Source organism: Colletotrichum aenigma (genome assembly GCF_013390185.1).
Source record: "Colletotrichum aenigma strain Cg56 chromosome Unknown KSG_Cg56_contig02, whole genome shotgun sequence".
NCBI classification, from domain to species: Eukaryota; Fungi; Ascomycota; class Sordariomycetes; order Glomerellales; family Glomerellaceae; genus Colletotrichum; species Colletotrichum aenigma.
Genome location: NW_023500908.1, coordinates 119,745 through 136,440, shown reverse-complemented (window position 1 = coordinate 136,440; position 16,696 = coordinate 119,745). Strand labels below are relative to the sequence as shown.

The window sequence follows — 16,696 nt, the reverse complement described above, 5'->3', positions numbered from 1 at the left end:
CGAACTCATCGAAACTCATAAGTCTTTGCACGCACTCTCCTCCTCTTGCTGTTCTCACGCTTACAGTCGGATGTTGATGTCTAGACACTCGACCCGCCATTCCCTCCGTCCCAGGAGACTGCGCAGCCACTCGATGCCCAAGCCGGTCCACTCTTGTCTTTGACGTGCCAGCTCTTCGGCAGCAGCACCGGCCAGGGCGCTGGCAGTCGAGTTGATCACCTCGACGACAGTGGCATTGAAGCTCGCGTTCGGATCGATGTCGGGTGTCGGGGAGGTGGAGAGGGAGGTCGGCGGGCGGGGTTGGAACCAGTTGCTGCTGAAGTCGAAGAAGCATCGGTCGGACCAGTTACACGAGGTGAGGAAGAGGATGAGAAGCAGGAAGCTGCAGTAGACGCAGGGTCGGTTGAGGAAGTAGGTGCAGATGAAGAAGAGGAAGATGAAGGCGGGAGAGGCGTTGGTCGGGATGAAGAGGAGCGGGAGCCAGCTGGATTGCGCTGTTAGCAAAGGTGACTGCGCGACTGGGTAGGTATGGATAGTTTACCTTCGCAAGCAGAACATGTTGGACTGTTGAGGTGGTGACGTAGAAGAGGGTGGGTTGTGGTCCCTTGACGGGATTGTTTCGCTGGGTTTCTCCGGCCGGCAATCCTCAGGGCAGGACGGGACAGGACGGGGGAGCGGCGACTCTGAAGAGCGCAAACTCTCGATGAGGAGGATGTGTGAGTGACGTCCGAATGGAAAAGGGACTGCGCCCTGGTCCTCGTGCCGTGGTTTGCGGTATCGTGCCGAACGGAGTCTCGTGGGTTTCGACAGGCTGGAGGGGAATATCACGGATGCCAGCCGATCGCGACGGTGGGCAGAGCGAAAAAGTCTTTGCGTGTGTGTGTCAAACAATGGCCGGTTGCCTTGTAGCGACGCCGTCAACAGCTGGTGAAATGTAAGGCAGAGGGGAGCAAAGTACGTGGGTTCATGGACTCGGCTGTCTGCGTACGGTTGCGTTGCGTTGCGCTGTGCTGTGCTGCGCTGCGGTTGTTCTTAGACCAGCACCAGCACCAGGTAGCCAGCCCACCGGAAACTTGCTTATGTCAGACACGACGACCCGGACACTGGACACTGTGATGTTCGGATTCTGCAAGCGGGCAGAAAATGGAAGTCTCGAAGTGGGGGGGGGCCTTGCTCTGCACCACGACACTGCACTGGAGCAGGCGCACGGTCCACGTCTCTCCCGTTTCAGCATCATCTCCACTCCAAGCAGTGTCCACTGTCCAGTGTCCCTGGCCAACCAACACAGAAGGTGCTCGTTGCTTACCTGAGGCGCGCCCAGGCCAATGAGCTATGGCCAGGCATCAGCAGGCACCTCTGCATTTCTCCGGCGACCGGGAGGTAATCCGTACTGGAGCAGGAGCTTCATCAACCTTCAGCAGCTCCAGCAGCAGCTTCAGCAGCAGCCCCCCAGCGTGCCTGAGCTTGGTCCAGGAACCTCCTCCCATCGCTTCCCCCCCAATCTAATCCGCACCAGTGCTGCACCACCCACTGAACGGCCCTCTCTTCAGCAGGCGGACGCGCCAATCCACACGCCGAAGCTGCCCTGCCAAAGCTAAGGTAAACCCCGTGGAAGCTGCTGCCCTGAGGTGCTCCCCATCGGCCCTTCCTTCCCTCCGCACCACCACACGCACCTATCCGACACCGACACCGACTGACACTGACCTGGGCAACCTGCACCTGCGGCAGGTCTTTCCCATTCAATTCAACCACGTCACCCCCCTGCACCACCTTCGCTGGCGCTACAGGGTTGTGTTAGGTTGGGCTGAGATTCCAGCCTCCCAAGTCATCGATCCCGTCCCAAAATTATTTTCAGATCCTCTTTTTCGCCTTCCTTTCCTCCATCCCCTTCAACTCTCTACATCTCCAATCAACCACCATCAATTCAGCGTCACGACGGAAGGGTCACCGCGTCAATTGTCCTTCGTTTCCCTCGTCGAATAATCCCTTCCTAGACGCCATCATGGTGTCGCCCATGCCCCCGGCTCCGACGCCCCCCGGAGGCAGCGCGCCTTCAAACGGCGATCGCACCACCAACTTGTTGAACTTGCTCAAGTTCAGTGGTGCCGGCGGTGGTGGCCAAGCTTCGCAGTCACAGTCGCAGTCGCAGCCTCAGCCTCGCCAGGACCCTCCGAGCTACCAGCAGCATCAGCAGCATGCCTCGCAGTCTTCCCAGCAGTCTCAGCAGATCCAGCACCACCATCAGCCGGATCAGTACCAGCAGTCGCCTCAGCAGCACCACCAGCAGCTGCAACAGCAGACGATGCCTTCGTCCATCCAGACCCAGATCGTTGCGCCGGCTCGCGCCCCCGCCGACCCGACCGGTCTGCTCGCCGCTCTGATGAAAGGAGCACACGATGGCGAAGAGTCGCGACCGGAGCCTTCCCAGAACGGCTCCTTCGCGAACTTCGGCGCCGCCGCATCGCCCCCCGATGACACCCGCGCCTACCTGCTGAATCTGCTGAACCGCCCAAAGCCTAGCCAGAACGACATGCTCTTGATCGAGTCGACTCGTTCTCCTCTGCCTCAGGGTGGTGAAAACATTCTCCAGAGAGTCCTCGCCGAGGCTGGACAAGCTCCCCCCAGCCTGTCGCACCTTCCCTCAAATTCCTCCTTCGAATACGACCCCAACACCTACGCCCAATCCAGTGGCAACTTCAGCACCTATTCCTATCCTTCGACGCAGGAGGCCAATCTGCCGCCTGTTCACTCGCAGCAGCAGCAGCAGCCTCAACACCACCAGCAGCAATATGGCTACAACAATGCCAGCAGCAGCTTCGATGAGCCTCACATCACTTCGCCACAGAACCGCACCCCCAAGTCTGGTTCCATCTCGGGTATCGCCCCACCTCATTCTGCTGGCCAGTCACCTGCAGGCCCGGCTTTCCAGGTCCTGAAAAAGACCCACGACTCTCCGAGCTCTCATCACGGAAGCGAATCCAAGCGTATCAACAACGAGCGCAGCCCTCTCGCCTCCCCCGAGCGTGCCCGCCACAGCCTTGGCCACGGTTCTTCCCCCGCCGATAAACTTGCTAACCCCACTCCCGGCTCAACTGCCTCGTTTGCAAGCATTCCCGCCGCGGAGAAGAACAAAGAGACCGTGTCGGAAGCTGTTCACGACATCGCCGAGCAGGCGGATTTCGAGGCTCAGCAGGCTCTGGCCCGCGCTGAGGAAGAGCAGTCGCGGCCCGAGTATCTGCAGGATCTGGAAGACATGGACGCCGCCCGGACTGAGAGAGAGTTCGAGGCGAGCGCCCACCATGCTGCCCAGGCCATCAAGAAGGAGCTGGACCGCGAGGAGAACAGACATCTCCTCGAGAAGGTCGTCTCTGCCGAGGTCGCCGAAGAGGTTCGCGAGATTGTCGAGGAGGCTGCTGCGCACGCCGTCGCCGATAGCTGGGAGAGCGCCGACCAGGATGAGATTGTGGTGATTGAGGAGGAAACTCCCTCGCCCGTCAAGGTCTTCAACTTCCCCATGAAGCCTTGGATCTCAATTGGCCTGCAGGATGGTGCCACCGAGCCCCGTCCCCAGTTCCGCGACGAGGCCATCATGGACATTGCTCGTCTCAAGAAGGAATTCGACCAGATTGATCGCAACCTGTACACCGCGACGGAGAGCTACATGGCCTACGGTATGTCCAAGGCTGGAGGTCTCCGTGTCATCCGACAGGACGACGGCAAGGATGCAAAGATCTTTACCGACACCAAGGATCGCATCTTCAACGTTGCCATGTCGGTTACGCCCGCTGACCACAGTGGCACTCACCGCGAGGCCATAATCGGTACTGGCATTAGCGGCACGGTCTACTGGGTTCAGATCAAGAGTGGCGAGAAGGACCACATTGAAGACGCCCACCCCGAGCAGTATGGCTTTGCTCTTCCCCCCATGGCTTCCCACGAAGGTGGTGACGCCCCCGGTGGTGTCCTCAAGACCCGCGCCCGCACCTCGACCATCCACCCTGAGTTCTTCGCTGTTGGCCGCGGCAAGTCGATCAACGTCATCTGGCCCACCTACATCATGCAGAACAACCTCTTCAAGCCTGGTCATGACCGCGTCGTCGACACAGAGAAGCTGGCCAAGCAATGCTCGTTGAAGATCAACACCGGTAAGGCCGGTAAAGACTTCACGTTCAGTCAGGATGACAGCGTGATAGTGTCTCTTGACAAGTCTGGCCGCGTCAAGTTCTGGGACGTTCGCGACCTCACTGCCGCCGAGGAGGGTAGCGACGCGCGTTGGCCCTTGCCCGCGCATACCTCGCTCGAGATCAAGGAGCCTCTCATGACTCTGACTAGCACTCCTGAGGGTGAGAAGGCATGGCCTACCTCGGTTCTCTTGGTCGATAAGCTCCGCCCCTACCAGAAGCGTTGCGCCCTGCGCTACATGATCATCGGCATGAAGCAGAACCACACCCTGCAGCTCTGGGATCTTGCTCTCGGTAAGCCGGTCCAGGAGTTCAACCTGCCGCACAGCAAGGAGTCAGACGCTGTCTGCAGTGTCATGTACCACCCTCCCACTGGCATGCTGGTCATCGGCCACCCGACCCGCAACTCCATCTACTTTGCGCATCTTTCGGCTCCTAAGTACAACCTCAAGAGCGTGTCGCAGGTTGAGTACATTCAGCGCCTGGTGGCCCAGGATGCCTCCATCCCGCAACCCGACTCTACTGCTGTTATTAGTGGCGTGCGTGAGTACTCGTTTGCGAACCGGGGCATTCTTCGCAGTCTCGACATTTTGTGCAACCCTGCCATGAGCCAAGAGACCGACGAGCCGACCCTTTTCGAGCTCTACGCCATGCACTCCAAGGGTGTTGCCTGCCTTCTCATCAAGCAGGCTGAACTCGGATGGTCCAAAGACAACAAGGTCCTGGCTCCCGTTGATGCTGTTGAAGCTGGTGTTGTCACCATCTCCAAGCTTAAGCCTCCTGCTGCTCAGCCCGCCGAGCCTTCCCACCAGAACAACGACGGAGGCCATCCTTCGGCCCGTAACATTGCCAAGGAATCTCTGCTCCAGACCACGCCTTCCCAGGATGATGGTACCCCCCGCCGCGGCCCCGAATCCGTCACCCCAGTAAAGATCGCGAAGGCCGAGGCCAAGGACGAGGAGACGCCGGCTCCTGTCCCTCCTGTGAAGGAAGAGAAGCAGGAACGCAAGAGCCGTAAGAAGAAGGCCGCTGCCGCCGCCGCGGCTGCTGCTGCTGCTGCCGCCTCTACAGACCCGCAATCCAACGGATCTCCTCGCGTCGGTTCTTCCAACAACAACTCGAAAGACAAGCAGCAGCAATCTTCCAACGCCATCACCCAGGAGTCGGTTGAATCTGCAATCAGCAGTATGGAGTCTCGTCTGCAGAACAGCCTCAATGGTCTTCTCAACACGTCCTTCAAGACCCTGCACAGCCGCATCGAGGATGGTCTTCGTGCTCGCGAAGCCGACTTCACTGAGCGCCAGAGTCAACTCCTCAACATGGTGTCTGACGTCCTGAACGAGAACACCCAGAAAGTGCTCCACGCTCTCATCAACGAGCAGTTCAGCACTGCCGTCATTCCTGCCATTTCCGATGTCGCCTCCAAGGCGGTATCTGACCAATTTTCTAAGAGCATGAATGCTCAGGTCTCCCACTCTATTCAGAAGGAGATTCACAAGGCCCTTCCTTCCGCGACCCAGCACGCGCTGCAGAACGGCGACTTTGTGAAGGCCATCTCTGACAGAGTCGGATCGACCGTCGCAGCCAATGTTCAGCAGGAGGTTGTCAACACGTTGACCGCCCGCCTCGGCCCGTCTTTCACCAACATGGCTGTCCAGGCTTGCCAGCGCGTCGCTGGCGAGCTTCAGAAGCAGCACCGCACCGAGATGGAGGCCATCAACGCCCAGCGCCTTGCCGAGACTAAGAAGATTGACCAGCTCACCAATGTGGTCACTCAGCTCATGGGCACGGTCTCCAGCATGGCGGCTACTCAGGAACAGTACCAGAACGAGTTTGTCAAGCTCCAGCAGCACATCGTATCTCAGCAACAGATCATTCGCGCCCAGGCCCAGCAGCAACAGCAACAGCAACAGCAGGCCCAGCAGCAGCAAGCCCAGCAGCAGGCGCAGGTGCCCCATCACCACGCCGCTCCCTCGTACGCTCCATCTGTCGTTAGCCAGGTTCCAAGCCAGGCCCACAGCCAAGCTCATAGCCAAGCTCATAGCCAAGCTCAAAGCCAGGTCTACAGCAACGTCCAAAGCCCCGATCGCGCCTCGCACCAGTCCATGGGCTACGGTCACTCGCAGGCCTTGACTGTTGCGAAGCCTGAATCTGGATACGATGCGGACCTGCAGGCTCGTATTGCTGTTGTCAACCAGTCAATGAAAGAAGGCAGGGCTGAGGAGGCTGTTGTCCGCTGGATGCAGTCTGGCCGCGAGCAGGAGGTTTTTGAGAAGTACATGTCGAAGTATAGTCCCGAGTTTGTCCGCAACTTGCCTCACTTGGTTCTCTTGACGGTGACTGCCACCGTCAGCTTGAACCTTGAGTCATGCACTCGTGAGAGAATTGCCTGGCTCGAGATGGTTGTTCACAGCCTGCAGGTATCTCTTGGCAACATGGTAAGCATCCACCCACGGTACTTTCTAGTCTCGCGAATGCTAATTATTATCCAGGATGAGGACGCCCGCGCAGTTACACCTAAGATTATGGGTATGCTGGTGGCTCGTGTGGAGCAGCTCTTCGTTCGCATCAGCAGCAGTGCCGGCAACGACCCGGTGCTCAAGAACCTGTCGCAGATCATCAACAACGCCAAGCGCGTCATGGACGCTTGCCAAGACGAGCCTCACTACGCTTAAAGGGATGGAGGATGACATATTTCTGGCATTGAGCCTTTGACGACATGACGATCTCAAGTACATAGGACATTTCGACATCATACACTGCAGGATGGCTTCGCTGCTATGCGGGGCCGACATTGTTGGGGAGATAGGGCTTGGGATGGCGGCAGACATGATACCAGAAGCAGGGCAGTCGGGCAGTGAGTGCATTCGTGGCCGCGTTTCCCTGCTTGGCTTTGGAGAATGGGGTTGGTTTTCATTAAGTTGCGTTTCGTCGGGCGGCGTGATATGGGCATGCGAACGGAGTCGCTTGGGCTTTGATCGATCTCTGGCCGGGCGGATAAAAGTCCAATTTTCCTTTTTTTTTCTCTTTTTTTCCTTGGTTGTAATAAGTGTCGTCAGATGGCTTGGGTGTAGATTAGGGGGGTGCGTTTGGACGCCAGCCTACGACTATTCTTGGGCTTGGATGTTCCATTCAGGGGGAATAGCCGTCTTAGATAGGAACGATTTCAGTTGATATGAACAAGTGCGAAGCTTAAGCGGTGCCTTGTGTTGTGGCTGTTTGGGTTCTTGGATGATGCACAACGCTCTGCACAATATCCACATACCTACTGTGGGTAAGATATGCAACGCTGCACAAATGCCGCGATAAGAGATACAGGAGGCGCATTAGCTAATCTTCAGGCAATGTGGCCTGTGCCCCTGAATAGAGGGTGGAACCTTGCTGATGCTGATGCCTGAGGGTGTGAGTGTTGTGCAAATTCCGTCTGATTGGGCCAAAAATTGGCGGCAACGCAGGTTGGGGGAGCTCAGTCACAAACGGACAGCGCAGTGCAGGGCAGCCAGTGCAGTGCAGTTGTACAGCGTGACAGCGCTGACCTGACTTTGGACGGGAGTGACTACCTACTTACCTAGGAACGGTACCTCAGCCCTGCCTGCCTGTCTCTCCTGCTTGTGTCTGTCTGCGCTGCGAAAAAGCCACTAAAACGCGACTTATCGACGAAATCTCTGCGGCCACCCATTCCCGCGCATAGCTTCCTCCTTGGTGTGACCTCTTCCTTGGCCGTGTGCTTTTTCTGTTTGCCTCGATCCGAAGCGAACAGCTGCGATCCCACGACGTCTGCCACGATCCTGAGAACCCCCCAACAGCACCGGGCCAATTGCGTGGAGCAGAGTGTTCAGTGTCAAGAGCCCTCCACTGACTAGGTGACTGAGGTGGTACCTTGATACTTCCTACTGGACCTGGCCGACGCGACAGGAGCAGGACAGCGGAAAGCTCCAATTGACCAGGGGGGCCGCAGCTCCGACTCGACTGCCACCACACCCACCTCAGGTTCTCAACCACCATCCATCCTGCCAGGTTTGGGGGGTTTGGAATTGACGAACTCGCCAACGACGACACGCCGACACGAAGGAAGGAACGACGACGACGGCCGACTGAGCCCACGCCAGCATCGACACCCCGACCAGTTGCCGCCGTTCATTTCCCGTCCGGCAGATGCCATAGACAACACATCACCACTTTCTCTGTCTCTATTTCTTTGCACATCAAAGGCGCGGCCGCAACAGCGGGAGCCCAGCAAAGAAGGACCTCGATCGAGCTCCATCGTCAACCACACCCATCAAACACCCTTCCACCTCGACGTCTGCCGGCAGTGCTGAGCTGCTAGCTGGGGACCAGTTTCCCTTGCGCGCGTATGAGCTGGCAGGTGGTCTCGGGCATGGGGACGAACATGGGAAACGGCATGGGGCCTGGAGGACACGAGATGGGCGGCGCCATGCAGGGCAACGGCTCTGGCCAGCCTCATGCGACCGAGTATACGCTACAGGGTACGTTATCGTCGCCGACCTACCTACGCACTGAGTTGAGAGCATGCGTCCGCTGACCACAACCCTCAAACAGGCGTCATGCGCTTCCTCCAAACCGAATGGCACCGTCACGAACGCGACAGGAATGCGTGGGAGATTGAGCGCCAGGAGATGAAGGCCAGGATAGCCGCCCTCGAAGGCCAGGCACGACGGGCCGATGCCACCCAGAAGGCCCTCAAGAAATACGTCACAATTCTCGAGAAGAAGGTCAAGGATCAGTCCGCGCAGCTCAAGGGAGGATCCAAAGCCGAGGAAGCTGCAAAGGCCGAGAAGGATCGCGCCGCCATGATCCAGGAGAAGCTTCGACGTGAGTTCGGGATACGCAATATGGATCAAAGACTTGCTTACAGGTGCTCGCAGCCTCGAACAAGAAGCCTACCAACGCCGACGGTAACGAAATCGATGTCGAGAAGGGCGATGACGAGTCGCAGCGAGCCGACCTCAAGTCGTTCCTGGACCAGTGCCAAGCAGAATTCACCTACCTGATGATCACTCCAGCCAACCCTTTACCTCCTCGCGAATCGCCGCCGCTGCCGCTTCTTGAAGATCTTCGTGAGGGCGAGCCTTTCGGTGTTCCCGGTGGCAAACCCTTCCAGGAGCCGCCCTTCCCATTCGCTTCTTCTTCCCTCGTGCCGCAGAACCATGTCCGCGAGGCCAATCGACCACCCCCCGCCCCTAATCACGCGCCCCCTATGCAAAGAAGCCAGCCGACGAGCCTCCCCATGAGGCCGGCCGAACAGCCGCCGCAACAAATGCCGCCTCCGAACCCCGAGCCTGCTCCTCCCGTCATGTACGCAGCCGGAAACGAGTGGCCGCAGCCCATGTCCGTGACCGCCCGTATGCTGGACGACAACCTGCAGCAGCGGCCTAGCCACGCCGTTGAGTCGGTCAATAGTGTCGAACCAACAGACGAGCCTCAACAAGCTAACCGACCTGCCCCTGAGACTGACGGATGGGAGTTCCCTGAGGGCGCTTTCCCCGAGTCAAATTCGTCGCAGCCCTTACAGCAACCGACCAACCGACCTGATACGGACGCTTTTCCTACGGCAGATAACCTTCCCAAGTCGCCCAACCGCGGGCCAGCACCTCATCGCCGCAAAGGCTCCATGTCAAGGAGGCGCAGTGCCGATCACGAGCTTTCGTTGAACGCAGCCGCTCAGAAGGCGGAGACGGGCAACTTCAAGCTGCGCTTCGGTCTGCGAGGCCATCTCGACACCGTGCGGACGGTCATCTTCTCCGGCGGCGGCAGTCCTGGTGAGCCTGAAATTTGCACCGCAGGCGACGACGGCATGATCAAGCGTTTCCACATCCCCCGCGTCGACGGCCATGGTCAAACCAACGCCGCCTCTGACCTCGATGTAACAGCCAACTTTTCTCACCGCGGTCACAACGGAGCGGTCCTCTGTTTGACATCCTGGTCTCCATCCCCCAACTTCTCGACTGGCGGACGTGCCCAAGGCGATGGCTGGATCTTTTCTGGCGGCCAAGACGCCACCATCAGAGTCTGGGAGCGTGGCAGGGTCGACCCGAAGGCGACTCTCGAGGGACACACTGATGCCGTATGGGCCTTGTGCGTGTTGCCAACGACTCTGGGCTCAGTCTTTGGACAGAACAACCAATACGGTAGTCCTGATCGCATCATGCTGGTGTCTGGAGGTGCGGATGGTACCGTCCGTCTTTGGGCGGTCAGCGCACCGCCTCAGCTGACTAGTCCTCAGCCAGGCACGAACAGAGCTGGGCCTACGGGCAGCAGAGGTCGCGTTCGCGGCAATTCTATGAGCTCTGGCAGCGCTTTCTCGAGCACTCCGCAGCCCAACATGGCTACCAACTCCCCATTTAACCACACCATGGTACACAACATCAAGAGACCCGAGGGAGCCACGGGCACCCCGACTTGCATCACACCCCTTGGCCCTAATGGCGAATCTTTCGTCGTTTCTTACTCTGACGCGGCAATTCTTGTTTACGACACCAGGTCAGGTGAACAGACGGGAACCATGGATAGCTTGGAGACGTACGACGGAACGGTCAACACGAGCGTCAATGCTGTTGTGGCAACCACTGTCGGCCTGGAGCAGCCCCAGAGCGGCATGTCTGAAGAGGACAGTGGTGCTGGTGGCGGACCTACGGGAGGCGGCAGGTCGATGGCGGGATCTGGCGTCGAGGGCGTCATCATCTCTGGACACGAAGATCGGTTCGTGCGATTCTTTGATGCAAACAGCGGTAAGTCCTGGCGGATCCTGTGAAGAAGGCTACTTGCTAATGAAGTCAGGGCAATGTACGTACAACATGCTCGCTCACCCTGCATCGATCTCGAGCCTTTCTCTTAGTCCAGATGGCCGTGAGCTCATCAGCGCCGGCCACGACGCCTCCCTGCGGTTCTGGAGTCTTGAGAAGCGATCCTGCACGCAGGAGATTACGAGCCACCGCATCATGCGTGGCGAGGGAGTTTGCTCCGTCGTCTGGAGCCAGGACGGCAAGTGGGTTGTCAGTGGTGGCGGCGATGGTGTTGTAAAGGTGTTTGCACGGTAGACGGCGTATACGAAGAAACGGAGAAAAATATACAGCAGCATAGCGTCCGTTGAATGGCGTCGTTATCTTTGGGTCGGATGCGGATGCGGATGCTCTCGGAACTTGACTTCTGATGCAAGACCCTGGCAAGAAAGACAGACGAATGGGATGATTGGGAACGAGGACGTTTAGCATGAGGAAACGAGTGAGCTCTGGGCGGCCGGCAGTGGGCTGGGGCGCCTTTGAGAAGCACGGGGACAGGATACGGGCGTGACTGGTGCCAGCCGTCCTGTTGTAATATTGTACTGGGGCATTGTTCATTATAACTGTCGATACCCTCCGCTATGCCTGTCGTGACTTTTTTTTTTTTTTATGTTGATCGTTGGGACGTACATATAATTACCATAAATGAGAAGATGATTGACTGGGTATTGATTGGCTATGATAGACTGGCTGTGAAGAAGAAAAAAAAGCTTGAATCCAGAGCCGAGGTGCTAGAACTCTAGCTCCTCAACCTCCATCCCGCAACCGTTGCATTTCTTCACCGTCATCCCGTCCTCGTTCTCAACCGCCCGTCCCCATTCGTGAACGTGTTTCCCACCGCCGACGGAATCGCCAAACTTCCTCGGTCCAGCGCCGGCTGCTTGCGTGGCTTGCTGTCGCCGGATGGCCTCCGTCCTCGTTTTCCTCTTCAAGTCATTCAACTTGTCCCGGAACTTCGCCTCTTTCCGCCGCTTCTTGTCCGCCTCCCGCTTCTCGAACTCGACGTCCAGCTTCTCCGCCGACCCCCACTTCGTGTTGAAGGCGTACTCTTCCACCTGGAAGCGCAGGAACAGCATCATGTCGTGCCAGTGGGATTTGTGCGGGTTCGGCCTCGACAGGTGCGGCAGCAGGTCCGCGTCCTTGAGCTCCTCGTCCGTCAGGAGGTAGTCCTCCTTGCACTCCGTCTTGGTGAGGAGGGAGTACTTGTCCGGGATGGACTCCTTGCAGGCGTGGCAGACCTGTATCCCAAACACCTCGTCCCACACCCAGTCGATCTCGACCGAGGAGCACTCGCGGCACTTTTTCCGCGTGGCCTCGTCGGCGAGGACGCTTAGCCCGGGCTCGAACGGCCCGGCCTTTTGCCTGCGCAGTTTCCGGAGCAGCTGCAGGCGCTCCCACTCCTGGCTCGACATGCCCTTCGGCTTCTCCTCCGTCGGCGGCCCGCCCGGTTTGGCCTTGGGCACGAGGGCGGTGTTGTGCGGGTCGTCCTCGGCCGTGAGGAAACCGCCTTTGGTGTCCGTCATGGCGGACATGTTGTAGTCGACGAACTTGGCAAAATTGCGCGCCGGGCGCAGGGCGGTGGTGTCGCGGGCATCGCGATTCGTCTCGGGCGCCATCGTCGTCGAGATGGACGAGTGCGGGCGTTTTGTCCCCGCGCCGCCGCCGGTGCCTGCTGCTGCGCCGGCCTTGGTGATGTGGACTGTGTCTGTTGCGATGAAGCCTGACGAGGTCGTGGGGACCGGGGCGGACGGTGCTTCGACTTCACGGCGGTCGCGGAGGGCTTTTGATTTCAGACGGGATTCTTCCTGGTTTGGGAGTTAGTGATATTTGCGGCAACAATGACGATGGAGATTGGTGTAAGAGGGCGGCGCACCATGCGACGAGTTGCAGCTGGCGTTGGGGGTGTCCCGGCAGGCACGGCGGGCCTTGGATTTCCCGGAGGAGTCTTGGGTCGCTCCATTTTTGGTGGTAGAATATGAGGAAATGGGTTCGGGTATCTGGGAGCTTCCGCTGTGCGACGGTTGTGGTGAGACGCGGGTGTTGAAGATGGGAAACGTGAATCTTGGAGGGGCAAGTTCTCAGGGTCGATTATGTCACCAATTGAAGCGCGAACGCACGTGCCGTTTCCGCGCTGACCGAGCTCACCGACGGCAGCTGCGGTTGCCACCCAGCATGCGCTAAAGAAACGACTGGGTAGATACGGCAGGATGAAAGGGAAAAGAAAGGAAAGGCTGGTCAACGGATTATTGCGATTAATGTGCAGTATCTCGGACTATCATCTACACGGATGCCGTGAGCTGTTTTGCGGCTCTATTCCCAGCAACAGGCGAAAGCAAGCGCATTACGCCAACGCAAAAAGTACCCTGTATCCCAACACACACAATTTCCCCCCTCCGCTTGTAGTAACCAGTTTACTCCTCCTTGGCACCACCACGGCCGGAACGCTCGGCGGCCTCGACGGCCTTCTTGTCGCTCTGGGCGGGGCCGGACTGCAGACCCTGCATGATGCCGGCGGGGGCCTTGAAGGGACGCTTGAGATCGCCGGAGGCGGGCTGGCCGAAGACGTGGATCTTGACGAGGTTGCTCTCGAGGGCGGACTTGAGGGGGATGATGGACTGGATGAGGAGGGGGTTGGTGTACTTCATGTAGATGTGCATGAAGGCCATCATGGCGATGCCCATGGCCTGGGAGCGGAAGGCCTGGCGGAGCTGGGTCGAGTCGTAGGCATGGATGGTGGTGGTGACGAGCTTGCCCTCCTCAGAGGAGCCCATTGGGGCGGGCTCGACGTACTTGAGGGTGGTGAGGTCTGTCAAAGAACTTTGTCAGTGGTTTGTGGAGTGGCATCGGCAGACGGGAGGCAACGAACCCTTCTTCTTGTTGATCTGGGCCTGGACGTAGAGGTACAGGATGGCGATCAGGACGTTGCTGGCAATGTAGCCGGCGCGGCACATGTTCAGGACGTTCGGGTCATCGAAGGGGACCTTGCGCGAGACCTGGACCATGCCGAGCATGATGATCAGGTTGGTACTGTGGCACTGTTAGCTTTGGCATTTCGTGATGGCTTCTTTTGCCTTCGCGCAGGGTCTGCATACGACGCGGCGCGGGAGGCCTTGGAGGGGACAGGCAAACGCACATCTGAGGGCTGACCATTTTGGCGGTATTGACGATTGACTCCTGGGATTGACGAAAGGGAAGAAGTTGAACCGAGACCTCTGCTGATGCAACGAGGGTTGATGTAGAGAGACGGAGGAGGGTGGCCGGTTGGATGAGGTCGGGTGCGAGAGGCGCGAACGTGGAGGTTGCGAGTTTTTGTACTGGCGGCAGAGAGAGCCCTGAGGGTGAGGTGGTCGAAACGGTTGGGTTAGGTGGAGGTGGAGAGGTGCTTTAGTGGAGAGTCTTGCTGGCCGGCTGCTTTTTTAGCGCGGTCCGATTCGCGGCTTGCGCTTGGTTGCAGAGGTGAGAGGCCGCTCAGGGTACCTGTGTCCAGCTAGGTAGGTCTGGCCCAGAGTTCGGGGTCCAGCGGGATGGCGAATTGCGAATTGCACAATTTTCAGCGCTGCCCTTGGGATTCTGTAGCCTTCTACCATCGTCTTTCTTCAGGTCACATCCAATACCTAAGGTGCCTAGCTGCAGGGGTTGCAGTGAGGCTCATGTCCCCTCTGTTGCGTGGTATGTTGGTTGCCTACCTAGGTACGCAAACGGAGAATACACTATGTTAACCGCAGGCGCATTCGATGCAACAACCATGGATCTCTAAAGACGCCAAACTTTGGGCCATGCGAGCTAGGCTAGAATCTCCGTTGGCTACCATCTGTCTTCGTGACATGTGTGTCTCGGTGGCTTGAATCGTCCGTCTGGCCGATGAACCAACGCCACACCCCCATCTCCAAAACTCCGGTCCCTGTACCGCGGTTCTCAGTCTTCCATGTTGGTGAGGCGACACCCAGGATCCGAAGTTCAGGGACGCGATGAGGACACGTTCATTGATTGCAACGTGGGGAATCCTGTCAGATACCCACCCACCTGCCTGTTCAAGACAGCTTCCACCGTGCCTCATTTCACAGCTGAAATTTGGTCATGCATGCAATTGCCTGCTTTGGCGTTGTTTGGTCCCTTCAATCGTGTGTCATGTTGGCAAAGTGGTTGCACTTCAATGGCAAGATGCCTTCATATTCCAGATATGTACACGGGGTTTGCCCCTCTTGAGAAAATATCTACCACTGAAACTGATCCAGAGGGAACGCGCCCAGTACCTTATGCGATTCTATGGTAGATATGCATCTAAACCATACATATCGGACGCACGGGGCACGGGGTACGGCCCCTCTCTCTGCCGGCCGAATACGGCCCCACATCCGAATATCGCGATCGGTCTCAAGCAAATGTCTTGAGAACCGGGAGGTATGTGACGAAAGCCTTGCCAGTTGTAGGCTCCATAGAGTACATGTAGTCAGCCCACCAAGGGCCGGCAGCCCACCCTTCTCAAGGTTAGAATCGTGAAAAAACGAGGTCAGAAGGCTGCAAACTTACAGAGAGCGCCCTTCCAGACGTCCGAGTTGTCCGAAAGGTGCTGGATGGCACCCTTGACAGCAGTGACGCACTGGTCGTTGGCACCGGCGCCAATCTCGCCGAGAACACCCTGCTTGTTGTTGTCCTTAAGCCACTTGGTAGCAACGGCGAGACGCTCAGCACCGATGGTGGTGCTGACGCAGGCCTCGTTGGTGCCGGAGCCGTCCGTGTCGAGGTACTGGTGCATCTCGTAAAAGAGCTTCTTGCCAGTGGCATCAGAAGGATCAGTCAGGTTCTTGAGAGCGTCGCCGGAGCCGCTCTCGATCCAGTGCCAGGCACCAGAGTACGAGTTACCCTCGATCCAAATGTTCTGGGTCGTGGCACCCGCAGCACGGATGTTGGTGATGGCGGCCTGGTTCAGGTCGTGGACCAGCGTGTTGTCCATGTCGTGGTACTCGTTGTTGGTGTCGAAGATGACCTTCTCGTTGTCCTTGAAACGAGCGGCAACGGTCTTCCACCAGGCTCCAAAGTCGGCGCTGCTGGTGATGATGTTGCCGTAGTAGCGGCCGTAGTTGTGGGGATCGATGACGGCGTAGGAGCCCCTATAATTGTCAGTTTGCTGTGATTCGGTCGAGAGTCTTTCCGGTTCTCACTTCGAGGTAACGTCCTTGACAAGCTATGGCTGGGTTAGCTTACGCTGGTGTTTGAATGACAACAAGCAACACTTACGTCCTCAAGACCAGAGAAATAGGTCTCGTTGATGGTGCCCGTCAACTTGTCAGGAATGATGCGCTCCCTGTAATATATCAATGGACAAGAACTTCACATCCCATCTTTTGAACTTACATCATAGTTCCAATACGGAAGGTGTTGAGGCCAGCGGCCCTCAGGGTCTTACTCAGTCAGCCTCCTGCTTTACCCCCTTGACCACAAATACTCACATCAATAGCCGTCTTGTTGGGCCATGTGTAGTCCTTGCCCAGCTGTCCAGGCAGGTTGGCCTGGCCGAACTCACCACCGGACTCGTTGACACCGGTGAAGGTGAATTTGCCGGCACGCTTCGTCTTGGCAGAGCCGTCGACGGGGGCCGCCAGGACCGACGCGACGGACACAGCTCCGAGAGCCAAGTTGGAAAACTTCATGTTGTCGAAGAAAGAATGGAAATTGGAAGAAGCTCAAAAAAATTGGGGTCAGACTAAGAAAAGA

General features: G+C 57.9%; 5 protein-coding genes across 5 annotated transcripts; 2 read left to right on the top strand and 3 right to left on the bottom strand.

The window, feature by feature from the left end:
• Positions 1-2,002: 2,002 nt before the first annotated feature.
• CGCA056_v002058 (Uncharacterized protein) lies at positions 2,003-6,856 on the top strand (the record flags this gene model as incomplete). Its single annotated transcript, XM_037317317.1, has 2 exons — positions 2,003-6,619; positions 6,674-6,856. 2 exons carry the CDS (start codon positions 2,003-2,005, stop codon positions 6,854-6,856), a joined length of 4,800 nt encoding a protein of 1,599 aa, XP_037183536.1.
• A 1,715-nt stretch (positions 6,857-8,571) lies between these two features.
• On the top strand, positions 8,572-11,239 carry pro11 (Striatin Pro11; the record flags this gene model as incomplete). The annotated part of the gene is made up of 4 exons (XM_037317316.1): positions 8,572-8,668; positions 8,742-9,014; positions 9,068-10,930; positions 10,980-11,239. The coding sequence occupies 4 exons, from the start codon at positions 8,572-8,574 to the stop codon at positions 11,237-11,239; spliced, it is 2,493 nt and encodes an 830-aa protein (XP_037183531.1).
• Positions 11,240-11,712: 473 nt separating this feature from the next.
• On the bottom strand, positions 11,713-12,941 carry rhp14 (DNA repair protein rad14; the record flags this gene model as incomplete). The annotated part of the gene is made up of 2 exons (XM_037317315.1): positions 11,713-12,786; positions 12,855-12,941. 2 exons carry the CDS (start codon positions 12,939-12,941, stop codon positions 11,713-11,715), a joined length of 1,161 nt encoding a protein of 386 aa, XP_037183530.1.
• Positions 12,942-13,392: 451 nt separating this feature from the next.
• On the bottom strand, positions 13,393-14,131 carry PHO88 (SRP-independent targeting protein 3; the record flags this gene model as incomplete). Its single annotated transcript, XM_037317314.1, has 3 exons — positions 13,393-13,787; positions 13,848-14,008; positions 14,115-14,131. The coding sequence occupies 3 exons, from the start codon at positions 14,129-14,131 to the stop codon at positions 13,393-13,395; spliced, it is 573 nt and encodes a 190-aa protein (XP_037183533.1).
• Positions 14,132-15,355: 1,224 nt separating this feature from the next.
• Positions 15,356-16,632, bottom strand: eglB (putative endo-beta-1,4-glucanase B; the record flags this gene model as incomplete). The annotated part of the gene is made up of 6 exons (XM_037317313.1): positions 15,356-15,459; positions 15,512-16,092; positions 16,144-16,166; positions 16,220-16,286; positions 16,337-16,383; positions 16,432-16,632. The coding sequence occupies 6 exons, from the start codon at positions 16,630-16,632 to the stop codon at positions 15,356-15,358; spliced, it is 1,023 nt and encodes a 340-aa protein (XP_037183532.1).
• Between the last annotated feature and the right edge of the window lie 64 nt (positions 16,633-16,696).